Genomic DNA, 22,807 nt, shown 5'->3' with positions numbered 1-22,807 from the left:
ATCACAATGTATCCACAGCCATCTGAATTCATAGAAGATATTGGGATAGACACACAATCGACATAAAAAAAGTAAACTATATACGATATATTAGAACAGTGATTTTCAACCTTTTTCATCTCAAGGCACACACAAATGAATTACTAAAATTCTATGGCACACCAAAAAAATATATTTTTGCTGATCTGACAAGAAACTATAGTTATAATTTTGATTCATTCACACTGAATGGCTATTGTTGTGTTGGCTGTCGTCACTTTTTTATTTGACAATCTAAGGGAAAAGAGGTCAATGCCCCTGACTAAATAGTCAAGTATTGCATGTTTTAAATATTCTTGGGGCACACCAGGTGAAAATCGCTGTTAGAAGATAAGCTCTGCGGAAATAAGACTGAGGACTGAGAAAGCTGTGGTGGGGTTATGCAGCAGGTGTAGTATAAATAGGGTAGTCATGATAGGCTTCATTGAGAAGATGACATTTGAGCTAAGATCTGAAACAGGTGAAAGATTCAGTCAAAGACTGCTTAGGGACAGAGTGTTCCAAGCAGAGGAAATAGCCAGTACAAAGATCATGACCCCTATACATCCGTGGGGAGAAGGGGCTGGCATGGCAGAATGCAGAGAAGGAAGAGCTGGAGATAAGATCAGAGAGGAACAGAGTAGCAAACCAATCATGTAGGGCCTTGTAGATCATTATCCTCCTATATAATAAATAGGTAATATGCAAATTAACCCTCACAACCTCACAAGATGGCTGCCTAAGACCAGGCCAGCAGGGGGGTTATGAAGGACGACCAAATGACTGAACAGCAAGCTGCATGGGACGACTAGGCCAGTGGGGAGGGCTGTGAGGGGCAACCAGGCCAGCAGAGGGAGGCAGCTGGGGGCGACCAGGCCTGCAGGGGGGGCAGTTGGGGGCGACCTGGCAGGCAGGCAGGTGAGCGATTAGGAGCCAGCGATCCAGGATGTGAGAGTGATGTTCGACTGCTGGCATCCCAAGGGGTCCCAGATCGGAGAGGTGCAGGCTGGGCTGAGGGAACCCCCCCATCCCGTGCATGAATTTTGTGCACCAGGCCTCTAGTAAGGATTATAAGGAAACTGAGATTTGGAGAAATATCTTCTCACACTTTTTAAAAGGATCCAGGTCAGAGTGGTAGGAGTAGAGAAGATAAAAGTGAGCATGGACATACTTTGTTAATGGATTGTATATTGGGTGAGAGAGAGAAGAGTTAAGGAATACTCCAGGTTATTGCTCTGAGCAACTATAAGGATGGAAATTGTCATCAACTGAGATCAGGACAGCAGGGGGAGGAGAGAAAGGATCTGCAGTTTAGTTATGGACATGTCATGTTTGAGTTGTTTATTAGACCTCCATGTGGTACTGTCAATTAGGCTGCTGGATCTCTGAATATGGAGATCATGAGAAGTCTGGGCTGGAGATATAAATTTAGGACATCACAGCATAGGTAGTATTTAGGACCAAGGTACTAAATGAGATCACCGAAGGAGCGAATGTAGGTAGGGAAAGTAAAAGGAACCAAGGACTGAGTCCTAGAGCCTACCAAAATTAAAGAGTTGTGCAGAAGAGGGAGAAAGGTTGCAAAATATATTAATAATAATAATTAGTAACACAGGAGGAAAACCAAGCAAGTCTGGAGGCCTGAAAGACAAATGAAGGAAGTTTATCAGAGAAAGAACATATACTTGCATGTCAAGTATACCTAAAAAAAAAAAAAAAAAAAAAAAAAAAGAATAAAAAACAATTTTCAGTTCCAGTGAGTTTGGTTAATTAATCTAACCACCCAAATAGTTAATTACAAACCCTTAACCTGTTATCAATTCAAGGAAGCAGTATGTGTGAATGGAGACTGGGTTCACCTAAATAAGGGAACTATAATGATATCACAGATACTACTATGACTCTCCCTCTTATCCTGTCCTAAAGTGATCTACACCAATTTATCCAATTAGCAGTAAGCAGCATAAAAGAAAACATGAAGATTATTCAGGGAAAATATTGGACACTTGCTATGCAAGACTGCAACTTTCACATCCCCAGTTAAAACTTGATATATCAAGTTAAATGAGAACTAACAACTGATTCTCAACATTGTGAGGATCATTGGTGATCTTGACTGGAGGAGATTTAAGAAAGAATGAAAGAAGAGAAGAATTGGAAACAGAGAACAGCCAACTTGAGTAATTCTGCTGCAAAGAGGGACAGAGATATATGGCAGTAGCTGGTATGAGTAGTGGCATTAATGAAAGATTAAAAAAAATTTTTTTTATAGACTTCAGAGAGGAAGGGAGAGGGAGAGAGAGATAGAAACATCAATGATGAGAGAGAATCATAGATCGGCTGCCTACCGCACATCCCCTACTAGGGATCAAGCCCACTACCTGGGCATGTGCCCTGACTTGGAATCGAACTGCAATCTCCTGGTTCACAGGTCGACAATCAACCACTGAGCCACGCTGGCTGAACAGATTTTTTTTAAGATCAGATAAATAACATTTATATATGATAAGAATAATCTAGGAAGATTCCAACAAAAAAAATCTTTATTATAGGTTTTTTGATGAAGTGAAGAACTGCTAAAGTGATAGTCTCAAGTAGGCAAAAGGGACACAATCTAGTACATTAGTGGAAATACTAGTTTTCAGTAAGAACCTGGCAATGAAGTAAGGCCTTGATAAATATTTGTTGACAAAACAATTTTTTTCAATACTAAGATAAAAAAGATGGTAATACCAAACCAAGTTAATAAACACTAATTCTGGTTTAATAGATGGATATGTAAAATTCAGCTAATCTGTTAGATGAACTTTTCTTGTTTGTCTTGCCCTTATTTCCCTTGCCACAAAGTAACTACCATTCAATATTAATTTCAGCTCTCTTTGACCAATAAAAAATATCCCAGTTTACTTCAAATATGGATTATAAAAAAATAAAAGCTCCTAGTAAGATATAGGTTAAGTAAAGAAAATGTAGAATCTACTTACCATTTTCATCTACTGCAAGCACACTTGCTCCTTTGCCCAAAAGTTCCTGAACCACCATTGTTAGCCCATTTCGGGCAGCAACATGCAGAGGTCTGGGGAGAGGAGGGGGAGAGAGGAAAGAATTGTACATGTATATATGTGCATGCCCATGCACATGTGCACACAAACAACACACACATTATAAACTCGAAGCACCAGTCCCAGCAGCAATAAAGATGGGTGTGAGGGACAGCAGACCCCATGTGTTGTGTACTGTCACACCTCGACAATACGCATAAGCTCAGCACTCGGTCATGTGAGCAAGTATCTTGTCTTCACTAAACCCTTTTGTTAGTTTCCTTCTAAGACTAATGTTTAAAAAGATTTTACCAATTAAATTACATTTTAAGTTGTTGCTTTAAGAAATGAGGTTGGCAAACAGGTATAATAGACTATTCAATAAAAACCATAAATTGCAATAGCACAAATTCCAATACGCCTTGAAAATAGTTTACAGATTCCATGACTAATTTTTGGACCCTCAAAAGAGCTAATTGCTATGTGAATAGGAATGAGTATCATAGATTTTTCTCTATACCAAGCCTCAGAGTAGAATAGCCAATGGAAATTGGGAGAGGACAATGGGAGATGTCCACTTAAGATCTAAGCAGTCACTAGAGGCTGGCTGCTCACATTAAGAACTTGATTCTTTCTGAAATCTCTTTAGCTTATAGACACATAAAAACTTTTTACCTCACTTAATGCTGGTGTTGAATAATGTATTATTCTAGGGGGTTTCCATAAAACACACAGAATAGTATTACTTTCCTCCATAAAATTGAATTAAGAAAAAACATTACTTTCAATAATAAAGTTTCAAGTTCAAAAGCTTTTTCAGTAATAGACCTTTTAATTGTTATGATTATAGAAATGAGTTTTGTCAATTATAAGCTGATTGTGACTGATTCCAATGGCCCCATGTTAGAAAAATACCCCATTTACAATGATAGGTCACAAGGTTTATACTAGACACAAAATACTTACGTTTGCAAGGCTGCATTGGTTGCATTGATGAGGTTTCTATCTGTTATCTTTTCCAGTATTAACAAGGCACTAGTTTCATGACCCTAAAATTATGGAAAATAACTCTTAAAAATTTGGGTACTATTAAATATATATGAATTCACTCAATACATTCCAACCTTGGTCCATATAATACATATGCCATGAATTTGTCCAAAAGTGTTGATGGAATGAGGTTGGGGGAGAGGATAAGATTAGAAAGATTAAAGAAAGACAATAATTATGTTTAGGCTTGTGCTCTAAAACTTGTTTGGCTTACTGGAGACTTTCATACACCATGGTGCCTAACATGTCAGTACTTTTTTTCAAGAAATCTGTTGCAAATGATCATTTGAGAGGTTTGGTTCCTGACTCTGTTCATTTTAGTGAAATGGAAAAATTTTAAATGCCACTGTTGATATTAATAATGAAAACATATCCTTAAAATGTGTACATACCTTGCTGCAAGCCAAATGGAGGGCGGTGTTTTTACTGTTGTCTTGTAAAGTCAGATCTGCACTAGCACTGCTAACCAGCATCTCTGGGAGGAAAAACTGCATCAATTCTTATGTTTATGAACATATACCTTAGATCACTACTAACTCACTGTAGAGAAATGAAGATACAAAGCAAAAACATATCGCTAGCAAAAACGTAAATGCAAGAAAAATATTGTATATTTTAATATACAACATACAGACTATATTGTCTTGCTGTTGTGTAAGTCAAAGACCCTAACAACAGCAACTAACATATATTTTGTGAGTGCTAAATTTCAAATACTGTTTTAAGTGCTCTGGAATAATAATACCTTATTTAACTCTCACAACAACCCTGTAAAGTAGGTACTGTTATTTTTCTCACTTTATAAATTAAAAAACGAAGGCATAAGGTCACTTAGTTGGCAGACCGAGGACTCACATTCGGTCACTCTGGCCCCCCAGCCAGTTTCTGAACCCTTATCTTATACCGCCTCGCTGGGAGCGGACTATTCACTCAGTAAGGGCGAATGAAAATATCTGGGCCCTGAATAAAAATGTGGGTTGTAAGGAGGTTAAAGGTTTTACATCTCAGGAGTGGTGGGATAACTAAGCAGTGGAAAATTCTATGAACTAGTGTCAGAGGCCTTAGGTTTGAAGTTCTACATAAGCAATATAAATATTCAGAATAATAAAAGCCTTAACCAGTTTCTTTACCAACTGTGTTTGTTTGTCCGTTTTCTGCAGCCATCATGAGAGGTGTTTTCCCAGAAGAGTCCACAGAATTGACTTGAGCATTATGGCTGAGCAACAGCTGTAAACACTCCACATGGTCTGTAAAGGCAGCTGCATGGAGAGGAGTTCTGCAATGTAGAGAAGTGGAGAGACTTGACTAAATCTATATGCCATATACTCTAAAAAAAAAAAGATTGCTTAATTTATGACAAGTAATTTTCAAGGGTTTACAGATTATGCTGTAAAAGCATTGCCTAGATACTAATAGGACTGAATTTACTAACTTCTACCACAAAAATGTATATTTCTGATAACATAAAATACCCTTAATCAAACTAATATAAATAAGAATAAATTATAAAATTGCTAAAACAATGTTATAGCGTTAAAAGATATATTGAAACTAGAGGCCCGTTGCACAAAATTCATGCACAAGGGGAGGGGTGTCCCCTTTTCCCAGCCTGTACTCTCTCCAATCCGGGACATCCCTCTCACAATCCGGGACTGCTGGCTCCTAACTGTTCACCTGCCTCCCGGTCTGATTGCCCCCAACTGCCCCCCCACTGCTGGCCTGGTCACCCTTTACTGGCCCCCCCCCCCACTGGCCTGGTCGCCCCTTACTGCCTCCCCCCCGCCAGCCTGGTCGCCCCCAACTGCCCCCCACTTCTGGCTTGGTTGCCCCTAACTGCCCCGCCCCTGCCGGCCTGGTCACCCCTCACTGCCCCCCCTGCCAGCCTGGTCGCCCCACGCAGCCTGCTGTTCAGTTGTTACTGTGATGGCGTCTTGGACAATTTGCATATTCCTCTATTTATTAGTATAGATAAATCAATCCTGACTCATACTGCTATCTATTACAACTGTTGGACTCTCTTCCAGCCTTTATTTCTATATAGAAAAATGTTAACTTTATTAACAATATTTGTTGGGTAACAAACATACCCCTTTAAAAAAAAAAGGGGGAAATCTTTACATATTACAAGTTTTAAAAAGAAGAAGACTGGCTAAAAATCATAATAAAAATGTCCTTTACAATGAGAACATAATTAAGATTTTATAGCACTTCATAGTTGCAAATATAAAAACCAACTTTTAATTAATAATTTAGCTGATGTTGTAACTAAATTTATTTTTTCTCCTATGGAAAGTAAAACAATTTCCTACAGAGCTGAATCCTTACCTTCCTTTTGAATCTGTGGCATTCACGATGCTGGCACCCAATGTATCAATTAGCATTTCAGCAGCACCTTCGTTGTCATTTATCCTGTGTAAGGTAAGGAGGTCATCACTCTCACAGCTATGTTGTATTTCTTAGCCAAACAAAGTTTGATTCATTCTGCTTTTACTTACACAGCACAATGCAATGGACTGAAAGCGTTTCCTTCTATCTTCTGGAAAACATCCTGTTCTAAAAGAAGTTCTACACATGTCTCGTGACCTAAATAAGCAAGAATCAGATATTAAAATCTCCCCAAAATACTAATGTGCCCACATACACCCACACATCCTCACACAAATAAGAAAAAAATTTACATGGATTAAAAATGAACAGTCCACTGAACCTGTTAAACATCACATTTTTAGGAGCTTTGGAATTCAAAGTACAACCTCAAGACCTAAGTACAGTAGCTTCTTGTGATAATTTTATTGGAGTTTATTACTGACACAGCAAGTACTGAGTGTGTGTGGGGAGATTTCTCCCAGTTCAGTCTCTAGATTGTAGCCACTGTTACCTTAACAGTTCCAGAAACTCTCTAGGCATATGCAACTGCATGCACACTAACACATACTTCCTTTTTAATTTTTACATAAATGGGATGTTTAGTTCTACAACTTCTTTCTTACTTAATAGCAACTTTGAAAACAAGGAAAAACCCAAACCTTAACTTAATTTTCAAAGCCAGGGTTTTAGTAAAATTACCATAAGTGTTGTACTAATTGCTGCAAATGAAATGTTGCTTCTTTTATTTCATCAGTCATCTGGTATCTGATTTAGGAATAAATTATATTCTTCCATCGCCTCTTTATTTCCATGGCTTAATATCTGGCTAACACAGTAATACTAAATTTTTCTTTTTAAATTACTCTAACATGCTCAAACAACAGCTCAACTTTCTTTATCCTATAATCGTTTTTACCACGAAAAGAAAGTTCTAGAAAACTTTTAACTGTGTTGGTTCTTTTCTCTAATCCAATGGTTCTCACCTGGAGCCATTTGCCCTTCAGGTTTGGAGATATATTTGGCTATCACACCTGGAGATGGGGTAAGGGATGCTACTGGCATTTAGGGCGGTAGAAGCCAGGGAGGCTGCTGAATATCTTACACAGCATGTGACAGTCTCTCACAACAAAGAATTACTTGGCCCAAAATGTGAACAGTGCTGAGGTTGAGAAACCCTACTTTAATTCTCTCTCTCCAAATGTTAACTCATTACAAAACATTAACCATGGAAAGTTGTCCAGTATTGATTTAAGAACCTTATTTTCCTGGTATACCAGTTCTCAAGGTTGGTCTGGGGAAGTCTGGGTTGATTCCAAATTGGTCTTATCTTAAACTAACCACTAAAAAAGCTTTCCACTCTTCTAAATTTTTGTTGTTTGATTTGGTAAATAGTTATTTTTCATAAAAATGTTATTTATATGCAATATATTTTAAAATACATTAGTACTGGGTCATATCAAGTTGAAAAACTCATCACTTGTGCCTTAGTTTATGAAGAAATGATAAAATTGAACTTTTCATATTTCTGAGGAATATTCTGAGGATGCTCAGTTTCATAAAAATTGATAAATTTTTAAGAGAAACATGAGATAATGTAACTTCTCTTAAGTTCTGTGATTAAATGACTACATAAATTGAAAATCTGAACTTTAAAGTGTAGTATGTATAACCAGTTCTTTTATAAAACTTTGCCGCCATTCCGTTTCAATTTTGAAGGAAACAATGTTTTCTGTTCTGTTGGAGTGGGGAGTGCTTCCAATTTTCTTTTCAGCTGTACAATAATTACCAGTCAAAGTAAAACCATTTCATACACTCTATTCTCAGAATGCCAAATTACAAAATAGGCTTTTGGCTATAAATATGGTATTAATTTTAGGCTGTCTGTATAGTCCCTTCTTGCATATAGCCAACACTAATGTCTTCCAGCTCGATTCAGAATCATCACAATCTTGCTACAGTCTAGAAATTAGACACATCTGTTATGATCTTTAAATGGCAACCAGGCAAGTAGTTCATGCAAAATTTTCTCTTATACTGGTACACAAGTGCTTAGAGAGTCTAAATTCAGTAGTGATAGAGTAGAAACTAACTTTAAGGAAACAGTGTTCTGCATAAAGACCTGAGTATTATAATGGACAGCAACTCCCCCCAAAAACAGCTACAGCAATTTATTTATAACTAAATGTTCTTTATCCGAGGAAAAATACCTTATTGTGTAGTTCTTCCAATGTTCTCACTGATACGTTAAAAAAAAGCAATAAAAGTCTGCTTCAGACTAGTTTTATCTCAGACTTCTTAAATAAATAAATTTCACATCTGTGGATATTTTACTACCATATTATGTTTTTGGTTTTCCTTATACTTGTAAAATGTCTTGAAGATACATTATAAAAACAAATCAAATTTCAATGGCAAAATATAGTAACTTCTTTGACTTAGGACTAATCTTTGGCTATTTCACTATACTCATAAAATACCAACTTTAGTAAGTTGAAAAGGGAAAAAGAGATGCTGAAACCCAAAGGTTTTATAGGATTCCAGACTGTGCTGGCTAAGGATCAGAGGTAGTAGAAAATGAAACTGACAAAACTTTTCAACTAGCAATACATTTAATTATTTAAGTTTTTTTATGGTGTCATCAGTACTCAGAATTGAAGGATGACCAATGGTCATCACAGAACAATCCTCAGGAAGAGACCAAAACTTTCTCATAGCAAAAGAGAATTCTCACACAAGAACTGTTAATAAGAAAACCAAAATATTGTATCTAGAAGATGCTTATGAAAACAAACTAGAATTTTGCAAGATTCAGATTTCTCCTCTTTCATCATAAGTTAACATTATATAAAGAGGAAATTTATATTTTCTCTACCTTTTGATGGAAAGTTGTTACAACTGTGAAATAGTTTTGTAGATAAACTCTCACAGCTTACCTTAATCAGAATGCTACCAGTACACTGAAACTCACCCCCCAATCTGCCTAAGCCCAAACTCTGACACGATTTGTGTTTGTACTGCACACAATGTACCTGAGTGTTTTCTAAGATGGTCAAATATATGCCCCTACACAAGGAAAAAATGAACACATCTCAATATGCTTCATTACTTAGATTATTTTAATTAGTGAAAACTCACAAGCCAAACTCCATTTTATTTGTTTGTTGTTTTTTTAAATATATTTCATTGATTTTTTACAGAGAGGAAGGGAGAGGGATAGAGAGTTAGAAACATCAATGAGAGAGAAACATTGATCAGCTGCATCCTGCACACTCCCCACTGGGGATGTGCTCGCAACCAAGGTACATGCCCTTGACCGGAATCGAACCTGGGACCCTTGAGTCCGCAGGCTGACGCTCTATCCATTGAGCCAAACCGGTTAGGGCAAGCCAAACTCCATTTTAAACATCTATAACTTAAAAAACAGCTTTATCCTTCTCTAAGAACCTTTAATGAGCCTACCGGTAAAAGGACTAACTGAGACTGTTAGCCCCTTGAAAGTTGAAGGTAAGTCTGTTCTAACCATGCAACAAAGTTAACTTAACCATGGAAGTTTCTAAAGTTTCTACTTCTATGATCTGCTAGAATTTTATTCCCTTAAAATTTTGAGCATACATGGTACTGTTGATGTAAGGATCTTAAGAATATGCTCACAAAAATACACAATTTCAGTTTAGAATGTGATGCATTTTCATTGTTTCTCCTACCTTAGTCAGTTTTCCCCTAAAATAAGTACATTTAGAAAGTGAAAGAACATAATTAAAATACAAGCATACTACATAAAAGACATTGGAAATAATATTATAAAAGTATCTTAAAATGCAAATACTTGAAGCAAAGGTCTCGGAAAAATTTCAGACTTGGCGATAGCTTATGTCAAAACATCTTTGACCATTACTGTCTTGGCTTTAACACGACAAGGAGCTGGAGTACGTTATGACTACATAGTAGATTGTTCCTAGGCTTCCTACTTATCTTAGACTTTAATTCTTTCTTATAAATACGTCATTTTCAGGAATCTCAAAATGCTAGTTAGCTGTCCCTGCTTGGCATATAACCGGCATTTAATGTAAGTTTATATCTGTATACTTAACCGTTATAGCAAGCCCAGTGAAGTGCTGTATATCCATGATTGTCGGCTATGGCTGGATTTGCATCCACAGATGCTGCTGAGTGCAAAAGGGCTCCCAGAACACCAATGTGTCCACAGGCAGCTGACAAGTGGATAGGTGTCCGCCCTCTACTATCCCGAAATAAGCACTTAGCACCATGTTGAAGCAATGCATCTACACATTCTTCATGGCCTGTAACTGCCTGAAAGAAAGATTGTTTGCATATAGTTGAATATATTATGTTGGGTATTACATGCCAATTATAGCTAATTAAAATTTTTACATTTCATATTTTTAAAGTCCATATTCCTCATATCTTTTCACCAATCAATGCATTTATCATTTTTGAATAACTCAGTATTTTTATTGGAAGTAACTTGGAAGAGTCAATTAAAGCAGTAACTTTTATCATGATATAAATAGTATGAAAAACAGGAAGAGGAACTTATAATTCAATAAAAATAATGACATTTCAAGGTGAAAAAGTTAAGATAGAAATGTTTTAAGAAAATAGTTGTGATAAATTAGCATTCAAAAACAATACTGAAGGAAAAGAGTAAAGATTATTTGGTAAAAATTTAATGAAGAAAAATAAACATAGCCTAGTTCAGTTTAGGTAAAATGAGATTATAAAAACAATTTGAAATGAAATGTGATTATTTTTGCTTACCCCTCTATGCAATGCTGTCCTTCCCCACTTATCTTTGGCATCTACGTTTGCTCCTTTGTTTAGCAATGAGTAAACACAGTCTGTGTGCCCGTTGAGGACAGACAGCATCAGAGGAGTCCTGAGCAACAATAGGAACAGGTTCAGTGTTACCAGTTAGGACTCCACTCCATGAAAAACAGTGCACACGCCTGTTTTCTAAATGCACCTTATCGTGATATAACTTTAAAGCATAGGAAACTTAAAAAACTATATTTTATGTTACTCAGTTACATATTATGACAGGCTTATTAAAATAGGGGCAAAAGCATAAAGATTAACAAACATCCTAAAAATAATTTGAACATTATTAAAACTTACTGTCCATTTCCATCTTGAATGTCTACAGCATTCTGTGGTTCTGCATTTCCAATTAGTAGTCGTAAGCATTCTGAATGACCATTTGTTGCTGTAAAGTGATATTTAAACATTTTAGTAATTATATGTAATAATAAAACAGAAAATGTCCATCTTAGAGCACACTTCCTAGATATAATTTTGGGATGGTTTATTGAATGTAATAGGCAAGAAAAAAAAATCTATAGATACAAAGAAGGTTTCTATTGCTTTTTTGATTAAACAGGATACAAATTCTTCATACAAAATCACAGCCTTACCCATACCTCATTATCTGCCCTGCTAATAGAATGATCAATTTATTTAGAGCTCTTATGGTGGCAATGTGGTCAGGGAGGGTGGACTGCCTCCAGCCAAGGGGTGAAATCATTAGACCAGATCAATCACAATAACTCCTTTTCCTTTGCCAGTGATTGGTTTCAAGGTGAGTACCAGTCCAGCTCTAACCAATGAGATGCTAAGAAATCTAGAGGGCCTCTGGGAAACATTTTTATTCTGGATAATGAAAAGTCCTCCTTCCTTCCTAATTTTAGATGTGATCTTGTAAAGCAGCAGCAGCCATTCTCTGACATGAGTGCAAAGGCAAGAGGGTAAGAGAGAATCTTTCAGAGTTCTGACACCACTGCTGACACCAACCCTGACATTTTATGAGACAAAACACTGTCACTTGAGCCACCTTTCAGTTTGGTACTATAAAAGAATTACAATTCACTTCCAGGAAAAACACACACACACACAAAAAAAACACTCAGTGTCCTTTCACGACTCATGAGTAAGGTGCTCCCTTACAAGCAGATCTCCAAATGTGAAAGGCATCTACAGAGCAAAGGCTTCCATTTCCTGAAAAAAGGTGTTAACAGTAACCTGTAGCTGTAGCTCTTTCAGTGGCTGGGACTCAGAGTACAGGACACTGGTTACCTCTGAGGGACAGGCTAATGTCTTGGTTCAATCTTTACCTATTAAGAGTGCAAACACTCCATGAAATATTTAAATTAACTGCAAACGAGATGTACTGATAATTTTTCAAGTTGCAGAATGATATATATAGTCTCACTTTTTCGGAATAATAGAAAATGATAGCATTTTGACCTCTTATTCTTACCATGTAGCTGTTTATTTCATACATTTATTGAGTTTTAATCCATTATTAAAACTTCTGCCTTTGAGCCCTGATTGAATATCTGATAGCTTCTGAAAGGCTGCTCTGGAGCAACAGGTAGTTTTACCTATGGTCTTCTAAAGGCAAGTTTATCAAAAGACTAGAAGCAAAATTCTAATATCCAAATATGTCCTTAAGGATCACTCTATAAAAACTAAGTGAAATGAATCTAATCATATAGAGATGGCCTATCAGAGATGAGAAAAATACTTGGCTAGGATTTAAGTGTACCAGTCTTGGTTATTTAAAATGCCTTGTCCTGGCTGGTGTGGCTCATTTGGTTGGGCATCATCCCATGCACCAAAACGTTGCTGGTTCGATTCCCAGTTAGGGCACATGCCCAGGTTGCAGGCTTAATCCCCAGTAGAAAGAGTGAAGGAGGCAACCAATCGATGTTCTACTCTCACATCAATGTTTCTCTCTCTCTTCCCCCTCTCTTTAAAAATTAATTAAGAATCTTAAAAATAGCCCTAAATGGTTTGGCTCAGTAGATAGAGCATCGACCTGCGGACTGAAAGGTCCCAGGTTTGATTCCGGTCAAGGACATGTACCTCGGTTGCAGGCACATCCCCAGTAGGAGGTGTGCAGGAGGCAGCTGATCGATGGTTCTCTCTCATCGATGTTTCTAACTCTCTATCCCTCTCCCTTTCTCTCTGTAAAAAAATCAATAAATATGTTTTTTTTAAAAAGAATCTTAAAAATAAAATAAAACGAATACTGCCCTGTAGTAATCCCTGTAGAGAGTTGTGAATCTGCATCTGCTAGTGATACATAGATATACCAAGTCATCACAATGACACGGTTACATGCTTTTGCACTTCCACACAACCGCAACATTACAAAATCGCATCATGGAGTAGTTCTTGCATAAAGTAGGTGCTTAGTAACTGTCTACATAGATATTTAATGCAGTGCCCTGGTAGAGTAAGTAAAAATGTTTATCAATTGTTAAACAAAAGCACATACCAATCTAAAATAACTTCCATTAAAAAGTAAAAACTGTATTGCATTGTTTTGCTGATAAAATATTTCAGAGGTTAGGCTTACATAAATCCAATTGCTAAGGTAGCCAATGATTTTACCTTTAGAATATGGTAAGAATAGGAAGTACTAGTGGGAGAAAGGGACAGAAAGACAAAGCAGAAAAGTCAAATTGAAAAAGAAAAGAATATTAGATGGAAAGTGGTAATTAAAACCATGCATAATATTTGACATACCTGCTGCATGTATAGGCGTTCTCTTCAAAATGTAATCTTTTACTAAGATTGAGGCTCCCTGATTAATGAGTACATCCACACATTCAACATGGCCCTTAAATGCTGCAAGATCTAAGGGTGTTCTTCCACTACTATTTCGCACATCAAGATCTAACAAAGACTGTACCAACACTTCCAGTGCTTGATGGTGACCATGATAGGCCTAGGAATAAAAATAAATACATACATACATATATACATACATATTTAGACCGACTTTCCAGATATTTTAGAAAACATAAAGAAGCAAGCAAACTTGTCTTCACATTATTACTATATTTGAGATAATCCAAAATTTCAGTATTTAGAATGTTAACTATAACTTTTTAAACAACCAAATAGGCTATAATGTTAAGAAATGAGTATTCTGCAAATAATAAAAATTCAAATGATATATGATGTTTACATGAGTCTACAATGTCCGGTTAATGGCAGACATTCAATGGATATGTGACATGGATTCAATTAAAGCTTTCATTCTAAATCTATTCAGATTCCAAAGTCTGATTTTTTAGTCACAGTTCAGTCTTCTTCTAACTCCCTGGTAAAATTTCACTATACTTAAATTACAGAGACAGCCTGCAAGTGAAGTTAAGCTAGGACTTGAGTTTTCTGATTTCTCAAATTAAAATGACTCCTCCCTCTACTGAATAATATGCCCTATCTCAAAAATAAATACTTCTTTTAGCACAAAAATACTTAGGCTGAGCCTTGTTTGAATGATTGCCATGTGCTAGGCATTGTCTAGGACAGTGATGGGCAACCTTTTGAGCTTGGTGTGTCAAACTTCACTAAAAAACTGAGCATAACTCGGGTAGTGTGTCACTTTGAGGAAAAAACATTATTTCGCAAATGTTTCATCCTCAGGAGCAGCAAATGTTTCATCCTCGGCATGCGGCCGCTTCAGCGGCTGCGTGTCATCAGAAATGGCTACGCGTGTCAGTGCTGACACGCGTGTCATAGGTTCGCCATCACTGGTCTAGGAGTACAACAGAGTAACAGGATTTAAAAATTTGTCAGATTGAAGCTCTGCTTTTTTATACAGTCTGATAAAAAGGCTTTCCAGATAATTCATTTAAAAAACCAACATGTCAACTGAACATTTATTATTCTCATTGGACTAGATGCTGAGCAGGACATAAAGCAGTAACAAGACACAGTTCTAGCACCAAAGGAATATTCTCTCTAGTTCACTGACACGGCCACTTTGTAGCTAAGGGCCTTTCAGAAGTTATTTTTTTTATGCCATTCACACCTACAGATTAGCAGGTGGGTAAATTATCACTTTTGAATTTTTCACTGGGAATGGAAAAACACAAAATTCTACAATACTTGAGCTAAATCTCACTTGCTCCTAATCTGAAAGAAGATACACAGCTAAGAGAGGGCCCCACACTGCATCAAAGGGCTATAAAGCCATTTCTTGTGGAAAATGTCAGGAAGTACCAGTAAGAGTAAAGGTGCTCTAGGCCTTTATGATCTCTTTGACATTTCTGACTATCTCAAAGGTTCAAGTGACTGGAGATCACTGAACTTTACTGTCTTAGGACCACATCCAACCTTGTTCCTCACCAGGTCATTGAAATTATGCTACTAAATGAATGGACTTTGAAAAACACGGTTTATGCAGACGATAATAAGAAAAGAGGAGAGAAAATAAGGATGAGTATTTTATTTAGGAGCCATGACGATTTGCCAAAGGGGTTTTTCCTTCATGATGTTCTTGCATAGGATGGAGACTTGTATGTTTACTAGTATGTGTGAAGACAGGAACCAAGACCAATTTCGCTAAGCCTCAAGCCACTGTGTTTTCACTGTCAAGCTGTCCTAGATTAGAAGAGTTTGGGAGGAAAAACCCACTTCAAGTAATTTCTGAAACCTCCCAGAAATAGATACAAATGCAGAAGTGGTGGCATAATCACATTTCATTAAGCCTAATTACTAAATTACAAAATTGTTCTCATTCCAGCTTAAAACACTATTTAGCACACATGTTCATAGCAGCACTATTCACAATAGCCATAAAATAAAATAAAAAACTAGTAAAAAAAAACAACAGAAACTATAGTTTTTGAGATAACTATTCAAGACTTGGCAAAGTGCTTAGTCTGGCACCTAATATGTGCTCAAGAAACGACAGTGCTATCATTTTAAGAATGATGATGACGATGATGCAAGAAGAATTGCCTAGTCATCTGCTCAGACTTCATTTCTTGCCACCAACTATAAAACAGCTATTTTCTCCATGCTGGCTTTGTCCTCTGGATGACTTATTTACTATGCAAGTCAGAGGAGCAGATAATATTTCCAAAGACCCAAAGGGCAAGGAAGCAGAAAGATTCCGCATGCCTTCTTAGTTATGTAGAACATGGCAGGAAGTGGGGAGAAAGACACCGCAGAAAAGTCAACGTGCACATGTCAGTGCTAAGAAATATGCAAGGAGATCAGGATGGATATAACAGTCTATGTGAGAAGAACAAATTAAGTGGATCACTGAACTTGGATCGATCCACATTAGCTTAAGTAGTACTACTGTAAACATTTTACTATACTTAAAATCAGAGGTCTCACAAATACCTGGTGAGACCCAAATCTCCTGATTCTTAAAGTTCCCACCCTTCCCTCAACTGTAACATGTTTGTTTCAAAAATAAATTCTTCCTTTAGCACAGAAAGAACTAGATTGGGCTCTGCTTGAAATTTCCTAAGGTAATTCATTCCCATATTTGACTTAAAGAATAGCCACACTCTCTCCTTTTTCCTCTTAGTGACTGACATTAAGAGGAAAACTTCAGAGGCATCCTAAACTAAAAGAGACAGCACATGGCTAAATCCTATAGCACAAGCAATCGAAAGATCAGTGAACACATACCCAGTCAGCATCCCAAGATCACAATGTAAGCAAAAGTTACAGAAACACCACAGAAATTATAGCTCTTATACCACGTGCTCAGTAAGTTAGGAGCCATTCTACTACAACAGTGCAGTTTTAAATTCACATCACAGGTATGTTCTCTCCCTTAGATTAGGCTCGGGGGAAACCCAAAGAACATTCAAAACAAAACAAAATAAAACATAAAAGTACATTCATGAATTCTCTAAATAAGGAAGTTCTTAAAGTTTTAATTCCATGATCATCATTACATGGATCAAAAGTTCTGGGTACTAGTTTGTTAGCACAGACATGAGGCGTTTTCAGTAAACCAGCCATCAAGTTGGCTGTGCAGGCAGTACTACTCACAGCCAAGTGTAAAGGGCTTATTGTTGCTCTATTGTCTGAATCACTCAGCATGTCTGTTCCGGAGGTTTCCATTAACTGAGAAAGAAAAGCATTTTAAACGTCAGAAATGACACTTTTAGATATATTATAGCAGTTATCCCTGTTCCTTCCCCCCCAAGTTAAAATCCATTTCAGAGTATAACTTATACATAAATATGAATTTTAAAATCTCAGACCATCTAGATAAATAAAAGCCTAAGCAACCTTTATGACCAAATGATCGAACGACTGGTCGACCAGTCACTATGACATGCACTGACTACCAAGGGGCAGATGCTCAATGCAGGAGCTGCCCCTTGGTGGTCAGTGCACTCCCACAGCCAACCTCCTGCAGCCCCTCCCCCTGGCCAGCTGGCCCCCGTTGGCTCCTGGTGCTAAACCACTCGTAGAGACCTGCTTCTAGGTCGGGGTTTCATACGCAGCAGAACAGCTCCCTCACTGCAATCTACTGAAAGTCAGCCCTCGACACAAGGGTTTGTCTTGCTCCCGTCCTCGTGGTGGAGTGGCATGGTGGAAGAAGGGGGGGTGTGGGGAGGAGGCGGGGAACTGCATGATGGTGGCGCATGACGGTAGCATTAGTGTCTGGTGCCCGTTCCTTCTGTGCCTGCCCCCATGACTATTGTCTTCTCTCCCAACTGCGTCAGAGTCCTTGTCCCGGGCTGGGATGGGGAACTGGGGGTGGGTGGTGGCGGATGCGGCCTGTCTCCCAGGGGGGCTGAGGGCCGGCTCCCTCCTTGGGGCCAGCGGCCAATCTCCCACAGTCCTTCCCCCGGCCGGCCAACCTCCCGCGGTCCCTCCCCTGCCGCCCCCCCCCCCCCGCACAAATTTGTGCACTGGGCCTCTAGTTATATTATAAAAAGTAAACTCAGCAAGCTTATAGAACAGATCATCCTGAAACAGGCTAAGAGTTTTGTGGGAGACTACAAACTAAGAGCTTGAGGAAAATGCTATTTAATTACCACCAAGTAAGAACATTCCCCCACCCTTCCTCCCTCCTACCGCATATATGACTTCTGTCACTATCTTTGTTCCCAGAATGTGTAAAATGGGCTACAGTTCTGGTGAGAGCAAATAAATAATTATAATAGTCTGAATAGTAGTGGGTAAATGAAATAATACTTACAACATCTAAAGGAGTTTCACTTGCAATCTGAAATAAAATTTTAAATAAAAAAATTTAGTTTAGGAAGTACCTACAATAATAAGAGTAACATGCTAATTGACTGTACCTTCACGACACCCACCAGCCAATCAGGAGTGTGCATGCATATTAACCCAACAAAGATAGTGGGGTAATTTGCATATACAGGCACTGAGCAGCTGGGGGCGGGATGCTTGCGTCATCGCCATGGCGACGACGCAGGCCTTCTGCACCACCCCAGCTGCTCCGGGCCTCTGGGCAGCGTGGGAAGGCGGAAAAGTGGCTCCGGCCAGAGCAAAGGCGGTGCCGGCAGCCAGGGGAAGGAAGGCCAATTCTTGCACGAATCTTTGTGCATCGGGCCTCTAGTTCATACATATAAAAGAGATAAATGTTAACTATAGGTCTATATTTACATAGGACTTTGTTAAATTCCATTCTGAGCTGTGATTCCCTTGCCTCCAAAATTAAGTCTTTTAAATAAGCAAATGTATTAAACTAATAGGCCACAATCCAAGATACCATAGTTACCTCTGGAAATATGTTATTTCTGTAGCAGGGTTCTAAATGCTATATTAAATATGTCAATCTCCTTTTTCTATCTTTTATACTCACTCTCCTTGAATTTTACTTCCACTTAAAGGGAAACAATGTTTAATACAATTTATAAGGTAAGTTTAAATAAAGAACCTTTAACTTGAAGCATGTGTTACACACCTGAGAATCTTTTAACTTGTCCAACCAAATGGGGTGAATGGGGTGTATATTGAAGGAGACCACAGTTGAAACACAAAGTTCCTTTGCAGAATTAGAGGCTCCCTCATCAAGAGGGACTGCTAAAAGAATGGCCTTTTAGAATTCCCTAAATATGGGGAACTTCCTCCAATGGGGACATTTATTTCTCACTTAAGACATGGTTATATTTCTTTAGAAACGTTGGAAAACATTTATTTAAAGGGGCAGAGGAGCCATAACGGGCATGGCTCAGTGGGTAGCGTGTCGGCCTGCGGACTGAAGAATCGCGAGTTTGATTCTGGCCAAGGGCACATGCCTGGGTTGCAGGCTTGATCCCCAGTGGAGGGTGTGCAGGAGGCAGCCGATTGATGATTTTCTCTCATCATTGATGTTTCTATCTCTCTCTCCCTCTCCTCTCCTCTCTGAAATCAATAAAAATATATTTCAAAAAAATAAAGAAAGGAGCAGAGGCAGTAAATGCTACACAGATATGAGGTAATGTAAGGGAAGAACCTAAGTAGCCCTGTCCAGAGATCTAATTTTGTCCTTTCTTTTTGAAAGGGAAAAGAGAATGACAGATATCTGACTGAGACAAATATGAATTTGACAGGTATATGGATTCTAAAAATGTTTAAAAGCAACAGAATTTGTTTATTGATCCATTCATTCTCATCTTCATTAAATTATTAGAATATAAACTCATATTAGTTGTTCCACAGAATTTAGGAATCTTACCAGCTGAAGACATAGACGGTGACCATAAGCAGCTGAATAATGAACTGCATTGTATCCTTGCTTATCCCGGATCCCTGGATTTGCATCATTTCTTAGTAAGTATTCTAGGCACCTATTTGCAGAAACAACATATTCAAAATTCTGAATCCTGCCTTTTAACTTAGTGATAAAAACAGACAAAATAAAAACTGACATTTTTCTTACATCTGAGCAATGTAAAGTCATAAATACACTTAAATAGTCATTTAAATGACATTGACTGTAAGTTTCATAAAAATACAAACTAAATGTTCATAAGAGAATCTTCTTCATTCAAAGCGAATACCTCCCAAGTCTGTCAGCAAGCGCAGTGCACCCAAGGACTGTCTTTTACAGTCACAAACTATGGGACCACCTGTTCCCCTCACACAACGTCTGATGTGATTGAAGTCTTAAGTGGTGGTGAGCATCCTATGTTGGCAAATATTACTGCTCACCTATCTGGAACACTGAGTGAGCATAATATCTCATTAGGACACTCAAAAAAGGATGCAAGGAAATCTCACAAAATGCAAGTCAGAATTCAATGATCTTGAATCAGAAGACTGAGAAGGGTGTAAACAGTGTAAAATTGGTATGCAAGTGACAATAAAGACCTTCCCATGGGAGAAATACTTCATTTCTGTGCTATTAAAATATGAGAAAAATAATTTTAAAAGGTACTATTGATTCACACTTTGTTGTAATTTTAGTAATTTTATTGTTACTGTAGCAAAAAAAAAAAAAAAAGAGAGAGAGTACTAAATTAGACATTAAAAGATTTGTTTCTAGAGTTGATCTGATACCAGTGATCTTGGGTAAATTACTTCATTTTTATAATGAAACTAGAGGCCTGGTGCACGGATTCGTGCACCGGTGGGGTCCCTCGGCCTGGCCTGTGGGGATTGGGCTGAAACCAGCTCTCCAACATCCCCCATGGGTCCCGGATTGTGAAAGGGTGGTTCTCGGGTGACCCCAGAATTGGGCTCCCTCCTCTCTGGTTCCGGGTGCATCACCTAAGAACCGCAGCCACCAAATCACGGCAGCTCGGCAGCTCCTGCATTGAGCGTCTGCCCCCTGATGGTCATTGCATATCATAGCTACCGGTCAGATGGTTGAACTGTTGGATGGTTGCTTAGGCTTTTATATATATAGATGGCCTCTGTTTATTCATTTGATAGATGGGGGTGGGAATCCAACTAAATAATCTAAATTCTATTCATGCTCACATTACAAGTCCATAATTATTCAGTGATAATTTGTCTAATATTGCAATATGACTAAATATAGGAAAAATCTGTAAGCAAATACTTCCTAAAAATTCAAGTTTATAAAAGCACACTGAGATTATATGAAAATAAGTAAGAAGGAATTCTGAAGCAATGTAATCCATTTTCAGTAACTATCATATATATGTATCTATATATAACTATTAAGGAGTAATTATGAAACCAATTTACACACACACACACACACACACACACACACACACACACGAGGAGCATTCTTTTCACTGTCAATCCTTATTTGCTTAATGCTGAATTGCTTAAAATTCTTTAGAGATCTTAGAAATTATTTGCCGAATCTATAGCTATAACAATATCCTTAATGGTAGTAAATGTTCATTCTTTTAGGTGGAATTTTAGTATTTATGTACAACTAAAATTATTGACAAACACTGTGAACTGGGTATCACTGTGATTAAAAACCCCCAATCTGACTTCCTAATTGGCAGGCCTGGTGATTCTTGGTGCTCATTAACTGGCTGTAAGGGCACTTCAGGAAGTGTTCCGGGCAGTGTGCAAACTCTGCACAGTTTTCCTAGGTGCCCAGCTCCGAGGTCGACACTCACTGCAAAGATGGAGAAAAGATGGGCAGGACTGGAGGGCAGTCTCATTGCCTCACAGGCACAATCATTTCACTGAGGGCATACCTTATCTTTATTCAAGTTCTCTAGATATGAGTGATAAAACAGGAATAGTTCTTCTTACTGAGACCTGAATACAAGACAGTCTATCAGAGGAAAGAACTATTTTAAGATAACTTGCTGATACATGAGTACTAAAAAAAAAAGATTTATTTAAGGAAAGCAAAACAAGTAGGTAAGTTCATGTTTACTTTCTAAAGTGGGGGGGGGGGGGGGGGAGGGAAAGCATATCCCAAAGCATTATTTTCAGTGACTAGTTCCAAGTTTTCAGAATTAAATGGTTTGAAACAATTTAACTGTTATACATGCAGTAGTTTCTATCAAAACACATTATTTCTGTAATTTTTTACAGTAACACTACTCGGATGATTGGTCTGTAATAAAACAAAGACTAAGAGTTGATTTGTAGTGATAGAATTCCTTCTACTGGCTTTGCTTTTAGAGTCTGCTAAGTAATTTCATAACTACTTTGTGAGACAAACATTCTTTGTAACAAAGGGAAAAATTGCTGACACCCAAAATAATTAAATGACTTGTTCCAAATATTTTTGGCTAGAATATGGTGATGCAAGGACTAACCTCAGGTCTTCTCTTCATCTAGTGTTCTTTCCACGCTACTAAATGCTTTAGCACAAGGGTGAATGAGTTAGTGAGACTTTAACCTGGGTGTTTCTAAAATACTGAATCACAAAATTATTTGACCTTATAAAATCTGGACCTCACTTTTAATTTGCAAATAAGGTGGAAGGGAGAGAGTCTCTTTTAATTTACTTTTCCTGATTATAAGTTAACATATGCTCATTTTATAAAACTCAGAAAATTAAGAAATTAAGACTTCTACAATCTCAATCCTTCCCCTAAAATAAATTATGTATGCAAAATATGAAGGAATTATTTATGACTAAATAACTA

General features: G+C 37.7%; 1 protein-coding gene across 7 annotated transcripts in view; it reads right to left on the bottom strand.

The window, feature by feature from the left end:
- Positions 1-22,807, bottom strand: part of ANKRD28 (ankyrin repeat domain 28) — a 142,503-nt gene that overhangs the window by 3,523 nt on the left and 116,173 nt on the right. For all 7 annotated transcript variants that reach the window (XM_079794448.1, XM_079794447.1, XM_079794449.1 and 4 more), the window contains 13 exons: positions 19,951-20,062; positions 18,466-18,492; positions 17,304-17,378; positions 14,025-14,226; positions 11,613-11,700; positions 11,256-11,373; positions 10,568-10,787; positions 6,605-6,692; positions 6,435-6,518; positions 5,240-5,385; positions 4,502-4,584; positions 4,026-4,108; positions 3,003-3,094 (listed from right to left, as the gene is read on the bottom strand). In XM_079794448.1, the coding sequence (XP_079650574.1) occupies positions 3,003-3,094; positions 4,026-4,108; positions 4,502-4,584; positions 5,240-5,385; positions 6,435-6,518; positions 6,605-6,692; positions 10,568-10,787; positions 11,256-11,373; positions 11,613-11,700; positions 14,025-14,226; positions 17,304-17,378; positions 18,466-18,492; positions 19,951-20,062 (1,418 nt within the window). The remainder of the gene's footprint in view (positions 1-3,002; positions 3,095-4,025; positions 4,109-4,501; positions 4,585-5,239; positions 5,386-6,434; positions 6,519-6,604; positions 6,693-10,567; positions 10,788-11,255; positions 11,374-11,612; positions 11,701-14,024; positions 14,227-17,303; positions 17,379-18,465; positions 18,493-19,950; positions 20,063-22,807) is intronic.

The sequence above is a fragment of the Cnephaeus nilssonii genome (genome assembly GCF_951640355.1).
Source record: "Cnephaeus nilssonii genome assembly, chromosome: 17".
NCBI classification, from domain to species: Eukaryota; Metazoa; Chordata; class Mammalia; order Chiroptera; family Vespertilionidae; genus Cnephaeus; species Cnephaeus nilssonii.
The sequence above is the reverse complement of the archived record's forward strand: the minus strand, read 5'-3'. Positions and strand labels throughout refer to the sequence as shown.